The sequence below is a fragment of the Lepidochelys kempii genome, chromosome 1, assembly GCF_965140265.1.
Source record: "Lepidochelys kempii isolate rLepKem1 chromosome 1, rLepKem1.hap2, whole genome shotgun sequence".
NCBI classification, from domain to species: domain Eukaryota; kingdom Metazoa; phylum Chordata; order Testudines; family Cheloniidae; genus Lepidochelys; species Lepidochelys kempii.
Genome location: NC_133256.1, coordinates 203,982,934 through 204,009,076, shown reverse-complemented (window position 1 = coordinate 204,009,076; position 26,143 = coordinate 203,982,934). Strand labels below are relative to the sequence as shown.

The 26,143-nt window shown below is 44.8% G+C and overlaps 1 protein-coding gene across 2 annotated transcripts in view; it reads left to right on the top strand.

Moving 5' to 3' along the window:
* CD58 (CD58 molecule) overlaps positions 1–26,143 on the top strand; it is a 45,462-nt gene that overhangs the window by 7,353 nt on the left and 11,966 nt on the right. For both annotated transcript variants that reach the window (XM_073309267.1, XM_073309260.1), the window contains exons 2-6: positions 801–1,112; positions 11,393–11,641; positions 13,192–13,296; positions 15,238–15,282; positions 17,801–17,869. In XM_073309267.1, coding sequence (XP_073165368.1) covers positions 801–1,112; positions 11,393–11,641; positions 13,192–13,296; positions 15,238–15,282; positions 17,801–17,869 — 780 coding nt within the window. The remainder of the gene's footprint in view (positions 1–800; positions 1,113–11,392; positions 11,642–13,191; positions 13,297–15,237; positions 15,283–17,800; positions 17,870–26,143) is intronic.

Genomic DNA, 26,143 nt, shown 5'->3' with positions numbered 1-26,143 from the left:
AGAAATGCCAAATATGTCTAGAATTTCTATCAACAAAAGGCAGTGAAGCTCAACACTTCCCCAGAGTTACTGACAGACAAAATGTAAAGTACACAGCAAGGAGATTTTTGCTGTCCCGAACGCAATTGGGGGAGGGCTGGATGTGAATGACCACCCCCACATTACCTCGTACTGATCATTTATGAGACATCACTATATTTAATCATAAGATCTGTGATATCACCACGTGTTTCTGATGCTTTCCTGCAGCACCAATGTATTTCTTCTGTTGGGAAAAAGCCCCAAATCTTATAAACCTGTGCAATTATTTAAAAAGTGTGTTTCTGATCTGAAAAGGGTCTACTTCAGGCTGAAAATTTTTGGAAGATTTTAGCCAAAATGGTTCAGATGTTTCTGAGAACGAGGCTAGTGTTGGGGGGGGGACGATACATTGTTTTGCCCATATTAAATTCTGGTGACCTTTTCTTTGAACAGTGCTGGTGCCCCATGCTTTTGGAGCAGAGACTTGAAATTTGGCAAGGAAGAGGGGGCCTTTGTGTCAAGGATGTGCCTTTTACATCCTTGTGAAAATCAGATTGAATTTGGACAAGTTATAAGCCTTTGGGAAAAAAAAATTACAAGTCATACCTGGGCAACCTTAATTTGAGGACTTCCTAACTTTTATGTGCTTGACTTTGCAGTCTTAATGTTCTTTTACCATAGTTTGTGTGTGTAATATTATATATAATAGATACAGAATGACTCAAACAATAGTTTAGATAACTGGGGACTAATTAAATGTATTTTCTTTTTTGGCATAGTATGCACCCGGTCTCAAGATCAAGAGTCTGTGTTTGCGATTGTGGGAGAAGAGTTTACTTTTTCACCAAAATTTAAGGGTGCTATAAACGAAGTTACCTGGATGAAAAGAAAAAATAAAGTGGCTGAATGGGAAAGTGGTGGGTTGCCTACGTATTTTTCTAGCTTTGGAGAGAGAGGACAGCTTGACACATCTTCTGGCAATTTGACCATCAAAAAGTTAAACCTTCATGATGCTGCAGAGTATGAGGCACAGGTTCTAGCTGTTGACGATAACCAGCTCCAGTATACAAAATTTGTATTTGAAGTATTGGGTAAGTAGTGGATAAGCAGTAAAAACAATTTGCAGCTGTTGTCTCCTTAAAAAGTGAAAAGTAGTTAACTTTAAACTATCACAATGCGAAGGAAAGATAAGAAGAATAGTAAGAGGCCAATGTAGCTCCAGCAGGAGCTCTTTAATGACCTGAAAAATCCAAAAAAGAATACTACAAGAAGAAGAAACTGACAAACCGCTAAGGAGGAGTACTAAAGAATAGTATAAGCATGTAGGGACAAAATTAGAAAGGATAAGACACAAAATGAATTATACCTAACAAGGGACAAAAAGGCAATAAGAGGTTCTTGAAATACACTTTCGTTCATCTTTCTCTTGCTCCTAATGTAGGTCCTTAAACTCCTGGGGGAATTCTGCACCAAAAAATTAAATTCTTCATTTTAATTGTCCAAATAACAAAATATAGCCACGCCAGTTTCAATTGTGTTGTTAATTTTATTTCAAGATACCTGTCTGCAAGTATGTTTGTAACGATACAGACAAAAAAGATTCAAATGTGTTTTGACAAATAGATTCCTTCATCGGCATAGTAATACAGAACTTTGAGTAATAATACATTTTAAACTACAATACATAAACTTATTTCCCTCACCCCTCAGAAGCAGTGCAAGGCCTGGGGGAGTCAGGTGTGAGAGGAGTTGAGGGAAGTAATTGTTGGGAAGGAGCCTGGGTATGAACTTGGAGGGTCGTTGGGTGTGAGTGTGAGAAGTATGGAACATGGTTTTTTTGTGGGGGAAGGGGGAAATTGTTAGGGAGCCTCTCCCATACAGACCCTGGCTGACCCCTAACCACTCATTCAGTGAGACATATCTGCCCCCCGTCCCCATGTGTCATTGCACCTTCCTGTTCCCATGTTTCCCTGTACCTGCACTCAGCCACACACCTCCCCCCATGTGGCCCTTCAGTAACCCCATATGCCCCACGCTGTCTGTCCCCCCCATCCCATGCCTCCTGACCTGGCCCCATGGGCAGGGCGCTGTGAGGAGTGCAGCCTCTTCTCTTCACTATCCACAGCTGGGGCTGTTCCTGCTGGCAAGTGGCTGCTCTCTGCTCTGGCCCCCCAGAAACCCCTGGTGGGCGAAAGGCATAACTGCAGCACCTCTCCAGCAGAATGTATGTTATGCTCATACAAAGCGCACGGGATCTTTTTATAGGGGAGAAGGCAACACGCTGCGTTTATTGAAAACACACACACACACACGTCCTGCAGATGGTCTTTATAGTTACCAGTCTGTTGTAGCTTGAGTTAATCTAATGGCCAGTTAGATTGAGCACGAGTGAGGAGCTGGGCTCTGTCGGTCCCGATCCGATGCTCCGAGGCTTTGCAGGACTGAACCGAGAGTTCTATGGCAAAACACCCCAGCTTTATACTTGTAAATTTCCACTTTAGCCTATGGATTTTGCAGTGTTATTCTGTAATCGTTAGTCCTTAAATGGTGTTAATCTTGGGGTTTTCCTCTGTTATCATTTGATGGTTATTGTTGGGCTTCCCATCGTTATCTCCTATTTGTTGTCTCGCCTTCGGGGGTGCCTGCCTCACCTCTGAGGTCGTCAGTGGTGCTAACATGTTTAGCATCAGAGACGATGGATGTTTTCTGATTGTCTCCTTGTGTTTCCAAGTCTTTCACTTTTTCTTGACCATCTGGACATTTGTGATGGCTTTCACACTCATCCTTAACCATGCACACATCCTTTACTCACAAACAATTTTACAGAGACTTTCAGGCAGGATAACATTTTGGAAAGGATTATATGGTTACTAAAGGGATTACAAAAGAACCTTACACAATTTAGTTTGCAGTCCATACAAGAAGCAAGACCTTATAGCAAATACTGTAATGAAATCTTATCCTGAAACAAAAGGTGACCATAATCAGCCATAAGGACTATTCTGGGGGGAAATGCCAAAGAAACCCACCAGAGTGGCATTAAAAAAGGAGAACTACACAAAAATGAGGAAGCTAGTTAGAAGGAAATTAAAAAGGAAAAAATCACAAGGCGTGAAATGCCTGCAAACATGGAGACTATTTAAAAACACCCTTAAAGAGATTCAAACTAAATGTATACCCCAAATAAAAAAAAAAAATTGTAAGAGGACCAAAAAATGCCACTATGGTTAAACAGTAAAAGAGGCAGTTAGAGGCTAAAAGGCATTCTTTAAGAATTGGAATTCAAATCCTAGTGAGGAAAATAGAAAGTTTAATAAACTCTGGCAAGTCAAATGTAAAATAATAAGGCAGTGTAGAAAGAATTAAGAACACCTAGCTCAAGACACAAACTAAGAACAAAAAATTTAAGTACCTCAGAAGCAGGAAGCCTGCCAAATAGTCAGTGGAGCCACTGGAGGATCGAGGTGCTAAAGGAGCATTCAAAGACGACAAGGACACTGCAGAGAAGCTAAATGAATTCTTTGCCTCAGTATTCACTGCGGAGGATGAGAGGGAGATTCCCACACGAGCCATTCTTTTAAGGTGTCAAATCTGAGGAACTGTTCCAGACTGAGGTGTCAAAAGAGGTGGTTTTGGAACAAATTGATAAATTAAACCATAGTAAGTTACCAGAATCAGATGGTGTTCACCTGTCATGGAATGCATCACTTACCACCGGACTGGCACTTCCTCCAGGTTTCTCTGGAGATTAGTTTGAGATCGACGCCCCTGTCCATTGTCCTGCACCCCGTCACTCCTTCTCCGCAGTCCTCCTGCAACCCCCTTGCAGCATCAGGAACTGCAGCCTCCTCTTCGTGGCTCGGCCCTCTGGCCGTGTCACTATCCATGTTCCCCCCTTCTAGGGGAGGTTCAGCTCCTCAGTAGTCTAGCCACTTCCCCAGTGGCAACTGCAGTCACTTATCCTGCCACTTCCCCAGTGGCAAGTGAGGGGCACCCATACCCAACCACTACTCCAGATGCCAGTCCAGTGACCCTGTCAATTGCAGCCTCCTGCTACACCCCTTTGACTCTACTATTGCTGCATTTCCCTGAGCCATTTCCCTGCAGCCACAGCACCCGCCTCAGTTGCAGCAGCCCATCTGGAGTTCCTTCTCTTCTCCCCAGGTTCCTGCCTGCATTACTCTGGTCCAAGGTGCTACAGGGTTGCAGCCTACTCCAGGGACAATTTTCCCTCCTTGAGCTCCAGGCAGCTACTGATTCTGCTCTGCCCTGAAGCTCTTCTTATATGGGGCTGCTGGGCCCCGATTGGCCGCTCCTCACAGCCCTTCTCCTATTAGCTGCTTTTCACGCAGCCTCTCTACATCTCTATTAACCCTTTCCTGCCCAGTGTAGGGCAGACGCCCATCACATCACCCAAGAGTTCTGAAGGAATTCAAATATGAAATTGCAGAACTACTAACTGTAGTATGTAATCTATTGCTTAAATCATTCTCTGTACCAGATGACTAGAGGGAAGCTAATGTAATGGTTATTTTTAAAAAAGGCTCCAGAGGTAATCATGGCAATTACAGGCCAGTAAGCTTAACTTCAGAACCAGGCAAATTGGTTGAAACTATAGTAAAGAACAAAATTATCAGTCACACAAATGAACACGATATGTTGGGGAAGAGTCAACATGGCTTTTGTAAAGGGGAATCATGCCTCACCAATCTATTGGAATTCTCTGAGGGTGTCAGCAAGCTGATGGACAAGAGTGATCCAGTCAATATAGTGTACTTGGATTTTCAGAAAGCCTTTGAGAAGGTCCCTCACCAAAGGCTTTTAAGCAAACTGAGCTGTCATGGGATAAGAGGGAAGGTTCTCTCATGAAGGTCCACACTTCTGGAAAGACGTGGACAAATTGGAGGGAGTCCACAGGATAGCAACAAAAATTATAAAAGGTTTAGAAAACCTGATCTATGAAGAAAGATTAAAATGACTGTATGCTTAGTTTTAAGAAAAGACTGAGGGGAGCCCTGATAAGTCATCAAATATGTTAAGGGCTATTATAAAGAGGATGATGTTCAATTGTTTTCCATGTCTGCTCAAGATGGGACAAGAAGCAGTGGCCTTAATCTGCAGCAAGGGAGATTTAGGTTAGATATTAGGAAAAACTTTGTAATTATAAGGGTGGATAAGATTTGGAATAGGCTTCCAAGGGAGGTTGTGGAATCCCCATCACTGGAGATTTTACAGAACAGGTTGGGCCAACACCTGTCAGAGAGAGTCTAGGTTTACCTGGTCCTGCCTCAGAGCTGGAAACTGGACTTGATAATTTCTTGAAGTCCCTTCCAGCCCTATATTTCTGTGATTCGATAAGAAATAGAGGGGCAACAATATTACTGGTTTGTCAAGCGAAAGAGAATTGCTCAAATATCTGAAGAAGGGAGGGTGTGCTAATCAAAGTAGCAGACTGGGAGTCAGAACTCAAGAGATTCAATTTCCAGCTTTGCCATTAACTCACTGTGCCATCTCGACAAGTCACTGAGGCCCAAGTTTCCAAAAACAGCGTCTCATTTTATGTGCCTTAATTTTTGGGTGCCTATTTCTAGACTCCTTGGGTCTGACTTTTAGAGGTCCTAAGGAACCACAGCTCCCATTGACTTCATCAGGAGCTGTAAGTGCTCAGCACTGCTGAAAATCAAGCCCAAGGAGTCTAGAAATGGACATTGGAAAATGGAGACAAACAAATTCAAGGCCTCTTTTGGAAATTTAACCTTTAATCTCTCTGTTCTTCAGTTTTCCCCTGTGTAAAAAGGAGTTTAACACCTATCTCAGAGAGTGGTTTTGAGAATTGATGTTTGTAAATCTCCATGAAGATGAAGGATCCACACAAAGTATTATTATTTGTAGCGTAAGGAGGTTTAAGACCAACAGGGACCATTAGATCTCTAGTCTGACCTCCTTATGTCACAGGCCAGAGAATTTCACCCAGTTACCCCTGTATTGAACCCAATAACTTGTGTTTGACTAAAGCATAGCTCCCTGAAAGACATCCAGTCTTGATCTGAAGATATCAAAGACACACGGTCCACCACTCCCCTTGGTAATTTGTTCCTAAATTAGTCACCCATTGTCTTGTAATATGACAACGGAAGTCTGAAAAGCTTAAAAATGGAGAAGAAAAAAATCAAGAAAACTTATCAGTAGCAAAAACACTTTAAGAATCCAAACTCATGGAAAAGGTGAAAGTGTCACTCTATTATCTCCAGCAGATTCATGTCTTTATGTTGTAATGAAGTACAGCGATGGGTCTAGGGAACGAAATTCACTTTGAAGAAAACAAGCTCCTCACCTTTTGTTCGTTATTTAGTTGCAAGGTGGTTAGTTCAGCTGTTCAGCTAGTAAGCGTGGGCCATATACAAGGCATGGCATTTTCTGAACAAAAACTAATATTTCACTGGTATTTCATAGAATCATAGAATATCAGGGTTGGAAGGGACCCCTGAAGGTCATCTAGTCCAACCCCCTGCTCGAAGCAGGACCAATTCCCAGTTAAATCATCCCAGCCAGGGCTTTGTCAAGCCTGACCTTAAAAACCTCTAAGGAAGGAGATTCTACCACCTCCCTAGGTAACGCATTCCAGTGTTTCACTGCCCTCTTAGTGAAAAAGTTTTTCCTAATATCCAATCTAAACCTCCCCCACTGCAACTTGAGACCATTACTCCTCGTTCTGTCATCTGCTACCATTGAGAACAGTCTAGAGCCATCCTCTTTGGAACCCCCTTTCAGCTAGTTGAAAGCAGCTATCAAATCCCCCCTCATTCTTCTCTTCTGCAGGCTAAACAATCCCAGCTCCCTCAGCCTCTCCTCATAACTCATGTGTTCTAGACCCCTAATCATTTTTGTTGCCCTTCACTGGACTCTCTCCAATTTTTCCACATCCTTCTTGTAGTGTGGGGCCCAAAACTGGACACAGTACTCCAGATGAGGCCTCACCAATGTCGAATAGAGGGGAACGATCACGTCCCTCGATCTGCTCGCTATGCCCCTACTTATACGTCCCAAAATGCCATTGGCCTTCTTGGCAACAAGGGCACACTGCTGACTCATATCCAGCTTCTCGTCCACTGTCACCCCTAGGTCCTTTTCCGCAGAACTGCTGCCTAGCCATTCGGTCCCTAGTCTGTAGCGGTGCATTGGGTTCTTCCGTCCTAAGTGCAGGACCCTGCACTTATCCTTATTGAACCTCATCAGATTTCTTTTGGCCCAATCCTCCAATTTGTCTAGGTCCTTCTGTATCCTATCCCTCCCCTCCAGCGTATCTACCACTCCTCCCAGTTTAGTATCATCCGCAAATTTGCTGAGAGTGCAATCCACACCATCCTCCAGATCATTTATGAAGATATTGAACAAAACCGGCCCCAGGACCGACCCTTGGGGCACTCCACTTGATACCGGCTGCCAACTAGACATGGAGCCATTGATCACTACCCGTTGAGCCCGACAATCTAGCCAACTTTCTACCCACCTTATAGTGCATTCATCCAGCCCATACTTCCTTAACTTGCTGACAAGAATACTGGGGGAGACCGTGTCAAAAGCTTTGCTAAAGTCAAGAAACAATACATCCACTGCTTTCCCTTCATCCACAGAACCAGTAATCTCATCATAAAAGGCGATTAGATTAGTCAGGCATGACCTTCCCTTGGTGAATCCATGCTGGCTGTTCCTGATCACCTTCCTCTCATGCAAGTGCTTCAGGATTGATTCTTTGAGGACCTGCTCCATGATTTTTCCAGGGACTGAGGTGAGGCTGACTGGCCTGTAGTTCCCAGGATCCTCCTTCTTCCCTTTTTTAAAGATTGGCACTACATTAGCCTTTTTCCAGTCATCCGGGACTTCCCCGGTTCGCCACGAGTTTTCAAAGATAATGGCCAATGGCTCTGCAATCACAGCCGCCAATTCCTTCAGCACTCTCGGATGCAACTCGTCCGGCCCCATGGACTTGTGCACATCCAGCTTTTCTAAATAGTCCCTAACCACCTCTATCTCCACAGAGGGCTGGCCATCTCTTCCCCATTTTGTGATGCCCAGCGCAGCAGCCTGGGAGCTGACCTTGTTAGTGAAGACAGAGGCAAAAAAAGCATTGAGTACATTAGCTTTTTCCACATCCTCTGTCACTAGGTTGCCTCCCTCATTCAGTAAGGGGCCCACACTTTCCTTGACTTTCTTCTTGTTGCCAACATACCTGAAGAAACTCTTCTTGTTACTCTTGACATCTCTCGCTAGCTGCAGCTCCAGGTGCGATTTGGCCCTCCTGATTTCATTCCTACATGCCCGAGCAATATTTTTATACTCTTCCCTGGTCATATGTCCAACCTTACACTTCTTGTAAGCTTCTTTTTTATGTTTAAGATCCGCTAGGATTTCACCGTTAAGCCAAGCTGGTTGCCTGCCATATTTACTATTCTTTCGACTCATCGGGATGGTTTGTCCCTGTAACCTCAATAGGGATTCTTTGAAATACAGCCAGCTCTCCTGGACTCCTTTCCCCTTCAAGTTAGTCCCCCAGGGGATCCTGGCCATCCGTTCCCTGAGGGAGTCGAAGTCTGCTTTCCTGAAGTCCAGGGTCCGTATCCTGCTGCTTACCTTTCTTCCCTGCGTCAGGATCCTGAACTCAACCAACTCATGGTCACTGCCTCCCAGATTCCCATCCACTTTTGCTTCCCCCACTAATTCTTCCCGGTTTGTGAGCAGCAGGTCAAGAAAAGCGCCCCCCCTAGTTGGCTCCTCTAGCACTTGCACCAGGAAATTGTGCCCTACGCTTTCCAAAAACTTCCTGGATTGTCTATGCACCGCTGTATTGCTCTCCCAGCAGATATCAGGAAAATTAAAGTCACCCATGAGAATCAGGGCATGCGATCTAGATTTGTGATACAGTTAAGTAAGATTAAGGACCAACCGAAAAGCAGCCCTCATGAACCCTGCTGGCTTATGTAGCCATGGCAGTTGCTTCTGATTCAGAGGGAGAGGTACTCCTATGTTAACATAGGGGATAACATAAGAAGATTCAGGGTATGTCTACACTACCCGTCTAGTCTAGATGTGATAAATCAATCCCCGAGCGCTCTCCCATCGACTCCTGTACTCCAGCGCCGCGAGAGGCACAGGCAGAGTTGACGGGGGAGCGGCAGCAGTCGACTCACCATGGTGGAGACACCACCGTTAAGTCGATCTAAGTACCTCGACTTCAGCTACTTTGTTCACATAGCTGAAGTTGCGTAACTTAGATTGATCCCCCCCCAGTGTAGACCAGGGCTCAGTGGGACAAATTCAGAGGCTATGTGGTGTAAGATATAGAGTGTAACTGAGCCTGGGGGAGTCTAAAGTAGTATACCTTGCAGACTCGGGCTGGAAGACAAATACAGCAGGAAAAACAACTAACAGGAGGGTATCAGAAAGTGTATGTAAATGTAACCCCTCTCCCTCACCACACACTTTAACTTATGTCATGTCCACTCCTTCCACAAGCTCATAAATTACATACACCCTTTTAGCCCTCCTTTCACCCATTTCCTGGTGTGTAACTTGTACCACTTTCTACAGCATCTCTGAATTTGACCCATAAGCTTTACATTTCTCGTTTTCCCATCTGTCTCTTATCTATAGCTCTGTCATAATTTTTGTTGTAAAAATTATCTGTTTCAAGTTGCTGGCTGCTGGGCCCAGAAAAGTTACTTACGACCTTTGTATCAGGTGTGTCAAGTTTCATAATCAGGCAGTCTTGACTGAGACACCCTGTCACTGGTGCTGGGGAAAGGTGTGACCAAAAGTGAAAGCACTTCCTCTTGTGTTCAACTTGCCAAGAAATCTGTTTCTGTGATAGCTGATTTCTCACTTACTCCATTTGTGCAGTCTGCAGCTAGGACATCCTTGCAACAGGCAGTGTTTTGAGCACCACTGGTCATAAAGTGATCCACCCTGCTTTCTTTATGGTAGCTGTCTGGAAAGTGATGGAACGGCCATTGGTGTTTTGTTTGTTTGTTTGTTTATTTTTTGGTGGGTTATTTTTAAAGTCCTGAGTGATTTTGGCTCTGACTGTATTCAAGATCACTTCCCTGAGGCATCTACTAGTGGGTATTTGCACTCACATACACAACCTGCTTTTTTCAGTGCCACCGTTGTGACTTAGATTGGTGGTGATCACACCTTTGCTGTTGTAGTGAACCCTTATGCTGTGGGCAAGAGACAAACTAAGCCAGTTTGTATCTCAGAGACTCAGGTGAAAATCTGTAGCAACTAAGTAGAAGTGACTGGAATTGCTCTGAATTTCCAGTTATGTGACTGAGACAGAAGTTGGCCTGATTTAATAAATAAATCATACACACATGCACCTGAAGAGCTTGGTTCATCAAGTCTGCTTGAAATAAAGAGAAGCTTTTCCAGATGCCAGTAGCAGTCGATCCCTTATTCTTTTTGTGGACCCAGTCACCAGAGAGCGGCAGAACAGCACCCACACACTTTTGTACCTGCCGTTCTCAACTACATGCTTAAAATGGTGGATGCCACATTTTGTGTTTTGTTCTGATGGTGCTACTCCAGGATTTTAAAAAAAATGCTTATAAAAATAGTATTCGATCATTAGCATCCCAAAACTGCAGAGTCAGCAGAGGCCTTTTCTCATTATTTGTTAGTAAAATACTTAGCATGCTTTGGGCCTGGAGGCCCATATCCTACAAGTTCCGTGCAGGTGGTTCTCTGTAGCTTTGCAAAGCTCATTGACTTTAGTGTCTGCTGTGCAGATGCAGGGGTCCACCTCCAAGGATCAACTTACAGAATTGAGGCCAGTAGAGGTAATAATTTATAATAATAGTACTTTCTATTGTAAGATGTCTTGGACCGATACTGTATTACCATTACTATAGAATGTTGTCGTACCTTTTCGTAAGGGAAAGCAGCACCATAGGGCAGAGAAGCAGAGTCTCACCGTAGGCCTTTAAAGAGTGGAGGCCTCCCTACAAAAGAATTCCTATGGAAATAATTGGGAATGCTGTACAGTACAGGAGACTGCACTTTCCACAGAATGGAAACACTCGTAGGATTGGTCCTATTGTGAACTAAAAATAGCGACATCTGCACTTGAACCTGCTACCTTGAAAGCTTTTGTCCTGTTAAAAGAGCTGGGCCCCCAATATAGTCTAAACATTTAAGTTTGTTGTGTGTGTTACAGAACTGTAAGTATTATTGCTGCTTGGCAACTGAACCAAATATCCCCTATACAGCTGGACTGTGTTTTAAACTTTACACCCACAAACAGCTAGAAAAAGCGCTCTTGAAATGCAAAACAATGTGAAGTCAAACTAATGTAGATTTTTTTTTTTTCATCCAGATCCTCCTCCACCATCGGTATTAAATTGCAGTGTCACTAATGGTCAGATTAGAATATCGTGTGCGATACATTTCTCAAAGGATGTGCACTACAGTTGGTATCGGGATGACATAAAAATTATTCATGCTAATAATCCTGTTCTCGAACTTAAAGAAAACGCAAACCCTTCAGAGAAAGTTTTCTGCATCAGAGAAATCTCCAAAACAAAAATCAACGACTCAATCTCTCTGAGTGCATGCTTCTCGGAGAGTAAGTATGTGCGTAAAAAGGTCTTTGTAACAGTGAGAGGGGACCAGGGACCGAGCTGGGAAATGAGATGTTCATTTGGACTGCAGTGTTCCTCTTGATGTCTCAGGAAATTATGCATAGAGCATAAAAGGGAACAAAATGCAAAAGTCACTATAGCAGAGTCTGTATGGTGTTAAAAGTGACTTTAGAGCTGGTGAAAGGTTCTAGATTGATAGTTATCCCATTGCACAGAACATACAATGCAGGGATAGCAGTAGTGTAAACTGTCAGCTGCTACTTGGAACGAACTACTAAGGGAGAAGAGTGAGTTCAGTCTCCGTGGACAGAGTAAACCTTGGCCTCTCTGCTGAACCTGTCAATAAGGGGCTTTATCAATGTCAGTTATGATGGTGGAACCTGTCCTGTAAAAACTGGACTGATTCTATCAAATCATTTCACATAACCTGCCAAGCAATCATCAGAGGCTAATGATTTCAATCACTACTGACCTGATCTGGATTCGCAGTGGTGTTTTAGAAAATTGGGGACGGAAATATTTTCTCTCGTCACTGCATCGGCAAATTCTGTGTTTTAATTAACTTGTGAAACTCAGGGCCACAGAATGTCACATGGGGTTTGTCTACACTACAGAGGCACAGGTATGGTGCTGTGGCTATGCTGTTGTCCCGTTGCTGTAGTAAACGGGACAACAGCAATGGGAGAATTCTTCTATTGGCCTAGCGGTGTTTACACTGGGGCTAAGGTCAGCTTAACTACATCTCTCAGGGGTGTTGACTAGGCCTGAGGCCAGGTTTAGACATTTATAGGAATAAAAAGAATATCTACAGTTCTATTTCATAGAGTAAAACATGTATATAGAATATAACCACTCCTGCTTTAGGGACATAAGCCAATTACTAACTGACAGGAGTTAGGAAGAAACTTCTGCTCTGGGCAGGTTATTCCATGGCTGTCCAGCATGCTGTTTTTTTGCCCCTTTCTCTGAAGTATCAGGAACAAGCTATTGGTAAAGAGAGCAGGCTGGACAGTGCACTGTGGTCTGGCATGGCAATTCCTACATTAAAAAATAGAAACTTTTGTTAACTTTCTAAAGATAAGAAGCTATTAAAATATCTTAAGCATAATGTAACATACCATCATGTTGGGGAGGGATAGCTCAGTGGTTTGAGCCTTGGCCTGCTAAACCCAGGGTTGTGAGTTCAACCCTTGAGGGGGCCATTTAGGGATCTGGGGCAAAAATGGGAGATTGGTCCTGCTTTGAGCAGGGGGTTGGACTAGATGACCTCCTGAGGTCCCTTCCAACCCTGAGATTCTGTGATCATTGGGCCAAAGTCATCCCTGATGTAATTCCACTGGAGCTAGTGGGGGTGACACCGGTAACTGAATTTGGCCCAATAAAGTTTTCAAATTATTCCTTTTTTAAAAAAGTTTTACATTTGTATGTGCCTTTTAAACACTCTTTCTCTATAGACTTTTGACTTGAATGAGGTTGTTTACAGCACATTGAAATGTCTTCTATTAGCAATTTGTTCTTTTTTTTTTTCTTTAAGGTCCCAACGTTCTTTCAAGAGGTAGAAATGGTTTAATAGCAATGTTTGTTGTTATTATTCTTCTCCTTCTATTCATGGGAGCACTCTTCTTTCTATGGAGAAGAGGTATGTAGCACTTCATTTGTTTGCATATGCTGTGTGATTTTGCTGCACTCTAAGTTTCAGTAGGATGAACATATGCTTACCTGCATTAAAATGCATTTTAGTTATGTAATCAATAAGCCCAGTTTATATAATCTCTATAGGGCTGGAGGACTTGAGAACAAATTTACTTTAAATTCCTTAGGACTAGATCCTGGGCTCTGTACGCATCCCACAACAGGCATACCCTGACAGAGAGGTGTGTGAGTAGGTGCAGTTCTTCTGGAGCTGCTGCTTTACCAGAATCTGTGGCCACTCTGTGTCCTGTCTGCATGTGTGTCTGGGGAGTCAGCCTGTAGATCAGAGGTGGGCAAACTACAGCCCGCGGGACCATCCTGCCCAGCCCCTCAGCTCCTGGCCAGGGAGGCTAGCCCCCGGCCCTCCCCCACTATCCCCCGTCCCTGCAGCCATGCTGCCACCCGGGCAGCAGGGCTGTGAGCTCCTGCTGCTCTGAGCGGCATGGTAAGGGGGTGGCGCGCACGTGCATGGCAGTGTGGGGGTTGGGTAGAGGGTCCTGGGGGGCAGTCAGGGGGCAGGGAGCAGTTGGATGGGGTGGAGGTTCTGGGGCGGTCAGGGGTTGGGGAACGGGCGGGGGGTGGGGGTTGGATAGGGCGTGGGAGTCCCGGGGGGCCTGTCGGGCGGTTTGGGGAGTGGATAGGGGCCGGAGAGCAGTCAGGGGATAGGGAGCGGGGGTTGAATAGGGGGTGGGATCCGGGGGGGTGGTCAGGGGACAAGGAGCAGGGGGGGTTGGATGGGTCAGGAGTTCTGAGGGGGGCAGTCAGGGGGTGGGAAGTGGGAGGGGGCAGATGGGGGTGGGGACCAGGTTGTTTGGGGAGGCACAGCCTTCCCAACCTAGCCCTCCATACAGTTTTGCACCCCGATGTGGCCTTCGGGCTAAAAAGTTTGCCCGCCCCTGCTGTAGATCCAGTTAGTTGTTATGCCTCTGACTTCCATCGTCCCTACAGGTGTTCGTGTGTGGAACCTGACATGCAGGGGGTTGAATGCCCCCTTTTGGTAGAGGCTCCCTGAATCCTGTGCAGAGAGACTATACTGGTTTTGCTGCCAGTTAAATATTACATGTCTGTAGTGGGAAGGGAAGGACTTTGACATTAGCAACATCCCCTCTCCTCCCCCCCCCCCCCCTTCTGTGAACTACTTTTCAGTTAATACTATGGGCTGAATACTGGCTTGGAAAAGAAATGCCTAACCCCCCACCGCGCCCCTCAGAAGCAAGCACAGACATAGCTCCAATCCTAGAGGTGCTCTGTGTGTAGAGTGCTCATTGACTTCAGCAGGACTTCAGCATGCAGAGGAGCTCCAGTGCTGAGCTCATTGGCTGCAAAAGCAGCACAGACTGCTGTTCTCATTCTGCCTCTCAACAGGGACACTCTCCATGCAGCTTACTCTTAGGAGGAATCAAATGATCCGTGTGTGTTTGGAGCAGGAGCTCTATGTATGGATCTACAAATATGTAGATATTTATTGCTTATGGACCATATGCTCTCTCTTGGTCACTGCCCATTTTGGGCCCTTTCTCATAACGAAAGTGGAAGCTCCTTGGAGATGTCTCTACTTTGCTAGCTGGAGCCAGAATTAAGGCAGTTATCATTTGCTCTGCTGCTTCCGGTCAATTATATTTTGTCTGGTGTGCACTTACTGAGCCAGAATTTACCCTACTGTATGTGTCTGTCTCATTTACAGCCTATTCTCTGCACCCCCCCCAACCCCCCACCATTAGATTGTGAGCTCTTTGGGGCAGGGACTGTCTTGTTGTTCTGTGTTTGTGTAACACCGAGAACAATGGTGTCCTGCTCCATGACTAGGGCTTCTAGGCACTACAATAATGCGAAGAATAATAACAAATAACACATCAGCTTTCTTTCTTTCTTTTTTTTTCCCCTTAAGGTTTGCTTTCCAACGTTCTCCATCAGATACCCACAAATCACTCAGGTAAACATTACGCTAACCTTATAGGCTCATTATACACTGTGTGCAGCTCTTCATAATTGAGGCTTCACAACAGTGTTCTTGCTGGGAACAGAATGTGTTGACGCACTGTTGGGGGTTTGTTTATGGGCCCTTGGGCTCTTGTGTTCCTGTTATGAAGAGCATGGAGAGTGACGGTAAGAGATTCCGGAGACATAGACTTATAGTTCGAGAACTTTTATTTCCCCTGTTGAGCCCATCAAAGCGTTTCATCTTGGGAGGACAGGACTTTGGCTGGCAGGAACCCTACTCTTTGGTTGATGCTATTGATGTGTGATCTGTGGCTGATAAATGCCCTTCACAAGCCCTGGCTGGATGATTCATCTGGCTCTTTGGTAGCTCAGTTCCCCAGACAGGCGTTCAGTACCTGCTAGGAATGAATGTTAGGAACAGGTGTCGCTGTTTTTGTTGTATCAGGTTTCAAGTTGGGAGGGGGTCACTCGTGGGCGTGGGCCTACCTGACTTGAAGGAAAAAGAGAGAGTTGTTTTGGGGTAAAACATGAGAGGGGGGGTTAATTTGGGAATAGGTGTGATGTAAAGGGTTCCTCATTGGACTTCTGAACTAAGAGAGTTCTTGTCTGCTCTGGCCTTGGAATTGCCCAGGCTGCTTTTGCATTTGAAAAGCAGTGGGCTGGGATTATAATTGAATCTTGAGGTACAAAAGCCATTCTAATGCTTCTGTAGTAGCTAGATGGATCCACTTTGTGCCACCCTGTACGTGTGAGCGGGGCGATTTTCTGATGTATCGCATGGTTTGTACCTCACCACAGTCACAATTTGGTTATTCTTTGATTTTCCATTTGTGGAGGAGATACCCACACCTTCTGAGTGTTTTCTGAATGTGGTTGGGTGCAGTCCACTGCCTCAGGGGAAGGCAGAACTCCAGGACTTTGTTAGTTGGATCTTCAATCAGGTCTTTTTTTTTTTTTTTTGAGATGTCACAAGCAGCTCATGATTCAAGCTAGCAAGAACTTGTGTTCTTTCCATTGGCCTGTAGTGTTGATGCATGGATCCAGAAGGGCTTCTTGGAGTTGAGTCAGGAGAGTGGCAGTGAATTGAGGTCTTGGTGTATCAGCAGGTCTGGAGTGGCCCGGGTCTTGTATTCCCAAACAACCTCAGCATCTCGTGTGATGTGGGCTGCTGCAGTACCCACCATACTGAAAGCCACAGTCTTGGCATTGATTTGAGAGAGCCACTAACAAGGTCTTATCTTAGGTGACTTTGCTGTCCACACTGATGAATACTTTTGTGGGCTTTGCTGGAATCTCATGGTTGGCATGTCAATCATAGACCTCTGTCATGAGATTTTGGCTCTGCACATGGGGCTAGGCACTTTGGATCCTGTTTGGAGACCGCGGAGTGAAAGCTGGTCTTTTGTTAGGATGAGACCATGACCATGTGCAGTTTGAGGTCAGGGCCAATCCATGTTCCCAACAAAGGCTGATGGACCCTGCTAGGTTTCAGGTTTTTTTTACAGGAGAATACTCCATATCTAGTGGCTCACTCTAGCAATGTGCCAGTTGGGTATTATGATCACTTTTGTCCTCACCCATTAGTACTGAGTCTCCAAAGCATCCTCTTTGTTTGCATCATCTGCTCAGATCATTTTGGTGTACATGTGACCTACACCAGATAAAATATATGAAGTACGTGTTAGGGCATCAGGGACAGAAACTGCACACTGTTCCATTGCATCACTAAGAACTTCTGAGCTGCCATGTTGAGGCTGGAATGTAGACAGAGCTTTTTCTCAACCTTCGCATTCATCTGGCATAACTGTTCCAGGTGGTTGCAGCCTGGTGGTTCTCGGTTGCCTGCATTAAGATGCTGTAAAGAAAGTTCTATTTACTGAACAGTCAAGTTTGATTGAATTCAAACTGGGTGGGTTGCTTTCAGGGGCAAACTTGTGTCTGAAAGTCACTGATGTCCTCAGCTCCCCATCAGGGAAATGGAGACAATTATGTCCTACCTCAGAGAGGTGTTGCAAGGATAAAGCCATATTTATGAGGCACTCAACTATTACAGTGATAAGTACATAACTAAATGGATGCCCATGCCTCTTTCTGTGAACCATGGCAGTTGAGATCAGCTAGTGCACATGAGTTAACAGTCTGTAGATTTTAATTATCTGGGGAGGGAGTGGCTTGTTCTCAGTGAATGGTCCTCAGCTTTGGAATTCACTTCAACTAGTCTGACAGAGCCTAAGTTTGTTGGTGCAAGATCCATTTTTTTACTCAGCTTCTTGAGGTTGAGGTGGGTGGCTTAGGGGTAGTTGTTCTAGTTTTGTTTTTGGATCTTGTCTTTTCTTCAGTATTAGTATAGTATTTTACTGAATTATGAGTTTGCTCCTTGAGTCATATAATTGGTTTCATTTTGTGAATGGAAAATTTAAATAATTCTTGATTTGAGGTTTTTGACATTTTTATGCTGATGTGCCTTGGGATTTTTTTTATACATGCAAGTTTGTATTTCATTTGTTTAGCTGTATATAAGACTGAAGAACAACATCTTACAGAAGATGACAGATTTCCGGAAGAAAGCGGCCAAAAAGGTGAGAGTGCTGGAGTATAATATATTTTACCGGCCACACTGCTATCGTTAATGGTCTGTTAGCATTTCTCGTACAAACCCTTCTGTCTACAGGTGATTTATAAATCATCTGTAAAAATTGCTCCAGGCTGGAACCTGGCATACAAAGGGCCTCATCTGCCTCATGTCACAATTGACTTCATTGTGAGCAGGTTCAGTCCCAGTGTCTCAGCTGAGGAGCAAATAAAGTTTTAAAAAAATTCATACAAATCTGCTCCACTGGAATTTTGAGTTATAAATTGGCCTACAGATAGAAATGTAGACGTAGGAATTGCCAGGCTGGATCAGACCCAGCTTTGGTGATGATCTAGTTCAGAGTGCTTTCTCTGGCAATGGCTGGTACCAGATGCTTCACAGGAAGAAAGCCCATAATGGATGATTGATTACAGAACACTTGCCCATGGGGAAAGTTACTTCCTGACCTCATCAATCAGAGGTTGTTTTATGCACTGAAGCATGAGGGTTTACATCCCTTCTGATTTTTATCTGACCTAATGTAACTGTAGATGGTCTCATTATTCATAGAAATATATTCATAGAAATACAAACGCTCCCTTTTGAAAAGTCTCATAATTATTAGTATTAGATAAGAAAAATATCTACAGCTACACTGGGTGACTTGGCACAAAAGTACAGGACCACAATGAGCTTTGTCCTTTCCTGAAATGTCTTATGCTATAATTGGACAGAATTAACTCTATTAATGTTTAAACCAGAGACCGGTTTTTCTCCTCCCCATGAGCATGCATCAGTTGATGCTATCATAAACATTTAAGACAACTAAGATTAAAAGAGGTACAGACACACTACAGCATAGCCTCAATATGCAGCAGGTCTTGGGAGACGCTTGAAACCCCTGGCTAATCAGGAGTACTGTAGACTCAGGTGACATGCCTGGCCCATTTTGTGAAACAGGTCACTTCAAGTTTTCCAGTTCATCATTATGTGTTGCTTGTTTGCAAACGTAGCTAGACTCCAAGGCCCAGTAGCTTGCAGCAAGATTTCCTAGATGAATTTCCACTGAATGCCTAGCCTACACAGAGGGAGGCATCACATAAATTCTGTAGGGAGAGTCCTTTCTCTGATTTCTCCCACCCCACACACACACTGGTAGTTGAACAATAACTCAAATACAGTTTTTGCTCTGCCAAGATTTAATTATTTGCTTCTCTGTTTCTGCAAACAGTAGGTGGGTGGGTTAAGAGGCTAGTATTATAGGGCCTTATTCTTCTCGCACTTCTGTTGGGTTTTCACCTGTGTAACTTCATTGACTTCAGTGGAATTATGCCTGATTGGCTAAACTATTTGCAGAAAAGTATATTAGAACAATCTGTGTGCAAATTAGTTGTGAACAGACATGGATTTTTATAAATTTGCTCAGTATTCAAAATTGTTTGAGTAGGTCATACAAACTGTTGTTGTTATGTGACCTGCTGGTCTCCTTCATGTGAATTAGCACAAGCAGGCTGAGTCCCTGGAACAATGACACTGGCACAAGTGCAGTAACAGCAGGTGTACTGATTACTGGAAGAGAGTACAGAGACTGCTCTCGTCCCCTCCTGCTGCGACTGCTGACTTTGCCCCCTCCAGGCGGGAAACACCCCCTGCCTTGACCTTCCTCCCCAGAGTTACTTCCAGACTCCAGAGTTCTTCCTGTCTGAGTCAAAGCCACACTCATTAGGAGCTGAGTGCCTGTAGAGGTGTCAGCCAGCACAGCGAGGGCAGGTCTGATGCAGCTGCATCGCTGGAGTGCTTAAATGAAGATGCTGTAAGCCGACAGGAGAGGTGGCAAGTCTGGGAGAGGTGGTAACTATGTTGGTGCAAGAAGCTGTCCTGCTACGTAGAGCTGTCTGTACCGGCATGTAGTTTGGTGTAACTATGTCACTCGGGGGTGTGGATTATTCACACTCCTGAGTGATGTAGTTATACCGAAGTAATTCTGTAGGGTAGACCAGGGCTAAATTTATTACACTATTTTCTGCCAATGGATTCCTGATAACTATTACCTTTGAATGTCTTTTGCTACTCACTATTCATGTGGTATTGTTTGTTACCTGAATGGATGACCTTGTCTTTATAAATTACTTCTGTTCCTGCCCAAAATGAATTTTATTTCTCCATGAAGAAATTACGGGGAAAGGGCAGGCATGGGCTGCATTTCAGAGCCCTGCAGACCAGGTGTAGTTCTGAGACAGCAATTTAAGTGCCCCATCCTAGATAGTCCATTAATTCATGTATTAATCAATAGTAGGTTTCCTCTTTGGGTCTGTGCTTGCTCGTACTTTTGTAACAAAATGTGAACATTTGCATCAGACCTTTACTGTTAGTTTTTCCCCTAATGTCTAAATTTTTCCCTTTGTGAGTTTGAGAACATTATTCCTTCAACTGTCGTAATCCCCTCTGATAGTATGTGGATAAAAATGTACACCAGTGTATACATGCAGTGACCTGACTAGGCTAGGCCAGTGCTTCTCAAGCTATCTGATCTGGGGGACCGGCAATTTTTTTTTCCTAATGTATGTGCAGACCGGCAGCCGATGGCTCGCAGAGCGGCACTGGTCCGCAGACCACCACTTTGAGTAGCACTGGGCTAGGCTATGTTCTCTGTGAGGAGAATCAGAGGCAAACCAAGAAAAAAGGAATAATTTTTAAATGTTTAGAATTTTATAAGGGAAAACCCCAAAATTGTACCGGACACATAAGTAATATAGAACATTACTAAGTACTTACTACTGATAATAATAAACTGTAGGTTACCTACACATTAACCGTTGTGAGCTTGTACATACTACTCTTCCTTACTCTGTGCAGTTAATACCAAATGCATTGTTATTGAAAGAACAGAAGAGATTACTCAACAATATACTATGTGACTTCAGAGAAGAATCAACTTTTCCTGTACTTGGCTGTAAGTCGTGCTCCACTCTACCTGTCCTGTTCTTTGCTTCTCTTTGGCATGTAGTGCTTCTTAGATTCGATGTTCCTGTGGCTTTACTTCTTTTCAGTTTATCCACAAGAAGGGTTTCTTCACCTAGTGGGCCTTCACCTGTCCATTAGGTATCTTTGAATTGTGTTCTTTCAGTAGATGTTCACACAGTCATTCTCTCTGTTCATTTACTTTATTTCCTTTGTGGGTTGCTTCTTGTTAACTGTTTTCAGGATCTGTTTTCATCTATCAGCTTTTTGATGAATTCTCTTTTTCACCAATAGGTTTTTCCCTTGCTTCTCTCTCTTCCCTACTTACATTCTCCTGTCCTTCATTTATTATTCACCTCTCCTCCTACCCCAGCTCCTGTTCACCTGCTAATTCAGCAATTCAATTTCTCTATCTTTAAGATGAGGATAATGATACTTGCCCTTCTTTGTAAGTCTCTGTGCTGGACCCAGTGCAAAGCCCCAAGAGGTTGAGGAAATCTGAGGATTTCTGATGGCTCCGAAGTTTCCTCACCATCACCATGGCTCCAAAATTCCACACTGGAGCTGGCTGAAAGTTGGGATTTCCAGTTCATGAGAAATCTCAGCATTTTGAAGTTTCTCATGAATCAGGAATTCTGATACGATTTCAGTTCAGATACAAAATGCAACTTGCTCCCTCATTCTTCATAGCAGTTGTGAAACTGACAAGAATGTCAGTTTCCATTAGCAGCTCCCAGGCCTTCAGGGCACATCTACACAGGGCAAAGAGACCTGCAGCAGGGCCTCACACGGCTCAGACTTGGGCTACAGAGCTAAAAAATTGCTGTGTAGATGTTCTGGCTCAGGCTGGAGCCTGAGCTCTCAGACCCTCCCCCCTCACAGGGTGCCATAGCTCAGGCTGCAGCTTGAGCCTAAATGTCTATACAGCTACGTTTCAGCCCCAAGCCCGAGCCCTGTAGGCCTAAGTCAGCTGACCAGCTCCAGTCATGGGTGTTTTAGCCCTGTGTAGACATACCCTCAGGGTCTGAGGCTTCAGAGCAACTGGCCCAAGATTCTGGAAACTCTGGGGTCTCCAGCTCTGTCCTGGAGCCACAGCCCCTTGGAGGCCGTCAAAGGATCCCCAGGCTCCCAGCCACATGGCAGGGAGCTTGGAAGCCCTGAGGGCCCACAAGTTGTTCAGGCTCCCTGCTGCAGAGCTAGGAGCTGAGTCCTAGTTAATGGACTCTCCCAGGGTTTTCAGGCTTCTGGCTCTATGTCAGGGAGGTCGGAAAGTGGGGTTGTGGTGCTACCCCGGGGCTGTGGACCCTAGAAGCTTGGAGTCCCCCGTCCTGAGGCAGATGACCATAATGGAACTGACATAACCGAGACAGCCCGCCCATTCTGGCTGCATCCCAGGGCTGCCTTATGTGCCACAGCGCTGCCCAAAATTGCCCCTCTGCCAAAGCACCCATCCCACCACTTCATTCCCTGTGCTGGGGACTGAGCAAATGTGATTGAAGGACGGCCTAAAGGCTGTGCTCTGCAGTACCTAGGCCAGGAGAATTTTTCCCCACTCAGAACTGAGGGGGCCAGGGAAGGGGGCACGTTGGGCTCCTTTACAGCACTCTAGCCCTACTAAAGAGGGGCTGGTGCAAGTATCAGGATCTCACCCAGTGCCCTTGGCATATAAAATGAGAGGATTTGATTAGTAATCTTTAAAACACTGAACCCAAAATGCCATTGTTAGCTGCTCTGTAGACTAGAACGACACTTTAAAGTGAAGCAACAGAGTCGGAGGAGAAGTGACAAGATGTGCCAGCGAGCCACCAAGACGGTAACAAAAGCCAAGCTGAGGAAGGTGTGTGTGGCTGTCAAATTTTAGCCAGAATTAAGGCACAGAAGTGAGGAAATGAGCAGCTAGAGAGAGAGAGAAGCCCCTGGTTGTAAAGATAGAAACATGGCCCTTGTGAAGGGATGGGAGGGGATGAAACTATCACTGTTGCAAAGCAGAGTGGGAGGGAGGCTTTGGGCTAGATCTACAAAGGGGCTTAGGTGTCTTTAACTAGGGTTTAGGCACCTAAGTCCTGGTTTTAGGTGCCACTGGCTCTCAGCATGCCAAGCTCCACACAGAATGGGTGTGGGGAGGAAATGGCAGTGTCCATCCTCATAAGCTTTAGCCCAGTGTTTAGGGTTCTCACCCAGAAGATAGGAATGCCCACCTCTGCCTGCCATCTATAGGGCACATAAGCCATCTGACACTAGAAGAGGGGTTCCTGGCTATGGATTGCAAGCAGGGAGAGGCGGCCTCCCTGCAGCCTGGATGCAGGTGCCAAATTGCATGAGAAGGGTGTGGTTTAGGATAAACTCCTCTCTCCCCATCTCCCATTGGTTAGCTTAAGCCCCTCCCCACCTAGCATCCTGGTTTTTGTGGCTCCCATTCTTCAATTCTTCCCATTCATTGTATAGGATCCCTGGGTGCCTAACTCAGCCTCTGTTGATCCCATCGCTGTTTCAGTGATTTTTCTAGGCCCCCAGAAATTAGAGGTTGAACCGCTGCGTGTTGCCACCCCTCAGTCCCTTTGTGGCTCCAGCCCTTGCAGACTGGAGAAGAGGGGAGGAGAGAGGGTTTCTATTGCTGAGAGAGAAGTGGCCTGTTGCTCAGCAAGGGAATGAGGGGAAGGGAGCATGAAGCTCAGTGATAGTGAATCTGTGCATGGGGACATGGAGAGGAGGTTTGGAAGCAAGTTTCTCGCAAAAGCAGAAACAAGAAAATTTTACAGGAGGTACCGACTGTACAATGTGTACAATTTCTTTGATTTCTTCAGCCTGTCTCTGCTCCCCTGTCTGTTCTGGTGTGTTGATGCGGTTACTTGCTGATGTGCTTCTGCTGTGTGTACACAGGGCATTTCTGAAGCATAACTATCCTGTTCGTTAGCCTGTTGCTTTCACCATCTGTTCCACTGATGGAACTAAGGCAGTAGTTCCCAGCCTTTCCAGATTACTGTACCTCGTTTAGGCATCTGATTTGTCTTGCGTACCCCAAGTTTCACCACCCTTAATAAGTACTTGCTTACAAATCAGACATAAAAATAGAAAAATGTCACAGCACATTATTACTGAAAAAATGCTGACTATCTCATTTTTTCTGTATGATATGATAGTTTTTGGTGACTTTGCTAGTGCTCTTTATGTAGCCTGTTGTGAAACTTGGCAAATATCTAGATGAGTTGATGTACCCCCTGGAAGACTCGTACCCCTAGTTGAGAACCACTGAACTTACATCCTGAAAGCATGGTCAAAATACTAATGTTTGATAGTTGAGCTCATTGCTTCCCTTGGACAGAGGTCATTATTATTATCCCCTATTTATAGATGGGGAGATGACACTGGACTCTCTGTAGCCTCTGTTAATCCTGGAAATTTTGAAGGCTTCTGGTACCATTAGATGAGATGAGCAAACTCCCAAATGTAGTGTTCTCTTTAGTGCCAGGCCTACCAATCATATCTGTTATAGGGGTTACATAATTCTTCAGTGTGTGGATGGAGGGCAAAATTCAATCACTGTAATCCCAAAGGAAATGGAAAGATCTGAGTTCTTGCTCATGTGAATGGAAACTCCACGAAGGCTTATGAAAATGGGTTGTTACCAGTTTTGCCCGTTACTTTGGGGTATGCTCATTTATTAGGGTTACTCTTTGGGAGGGGGGTTTTGTAATCCTATTAATGTACTGCTTGTGTCACTTGTGTGTTCATATGGAGCTCTACTCCTCCCTTCTGCAAATCTCCTCCCGATGGAGCTACCCGCAGGACCTAGGGTCCCCAGGGCTGGGTTCCTCCAGCCCCAGAACCAGATGAACACACACACCCGCGCACATATTAACAGAGCAAACCTGAGCAGGCTGGGTTGAACAGCGCTTCCAGGCTGCCACCCTCATATGCCCCGTACTCAGCAGACTGGGTCAAGCAGCACTTCCAGGCTGCCACTGTTATATGCCCCTGGACTTTGCGAACTGGGTCAAGCAGCACTTTCAAGCTGCCACCCTCATATGTCACAGCACGTCCCTATCCCCACTTTCAAGTCACAATTGTACTGGTAGTAACCCACTTGATGAGCAAATCCCAGAGTATTTTGGGTGCTACAGGGATCTTTAGCTTAGGTAAAAGAAGTGTTGCTGCAGAGTAAATGGGGAAGCTAAAAACACAAAAGAGTAAAGTTCAGAGAGAGAAAGAGAGAAGCAACCAGCTTAACCATAAAAGTTTTTTTTTTAATAATAGGGATAACTACACAAGGAGAGCATAAACCAACATAACAGTTACATTATTAAAGGTCACAAAAGTCATATATAGAAAAATATACCTGATCAAACAAGTCAGGGTTAGAAAATTATACCTGAGGTAGAAAAGAAAACAGAGAGAGAGAAAGAGAGGCATCTCACCAACTTCCATTAAGTTTGAACTGGTCAGGGTTCCCAGGTGTTGGTGGTAGCTCAGGGTCCTGAGTGCTGGAGACAGGCAGAGCCCCCAGCATGATCAGTCAGGAGAAGATGAAATCCCATTGAAACTGATACAGAGTTTGGATCCATGCATCAGAATACTGATTGGAAGGTGAGTAGGGGTTTTTGTAGAGAAAATGCAATGGTTCAAGGGAGAACACTAGATTTGTTTATAGGTAAACTGATGACTCAAGGGTGTTCTTTAGGCTAGACAATAGGAGCTGATCACTCTTGGCTATGGATGATGTTCCTTCCAGGGAGCTCACAATGCAATTAGGCTGCTTCAGTATTTTGGATATTAATCAAGGATTCATTACTAGAATTGGTCAGATACCTGCTGAGCTGGGTGTGTGCAGGCATAGGTTCATTAACATCTGGAGCAGAGATCCCCCATGATGCAGTGCTTCCCTGCTTTTCTGGTCCCAGAGTTCAGTGTGGTTCTCTGTTCTCCATTCTGTATGCTAATGGAGATGTCTTCCTGTCCCATCTTTCTTGTAGATGAGGCTAGAGGAGTTGCCTTTGTTCTTGTCACCCTTGTCAGGAGGGGTCTAGGTGTGTCTCCCAACACCCTTCACTGTGCTCTGCGAGTCTTTTCTCTGATTGGTTTTGGTTCAAGCACAGGCTGGTGGGAGGGGGTGTCTTTCATGAGTCAGACAGGCTGGATACTGGGCCCTAGTTCCCCAAGAACACAGAGCTGACTGGTATCAGGGTTGAACAGTGGAAAGACTCACTAGTTAAAAACAGATGTGTATAGCTTTCCATTAAACACATCTCAAATGGTTGAAGGCTGTCCCCTTCCAAATCACACTCTAACTTTTTTTTACGTTGTCACCTCCATAGAACCATCA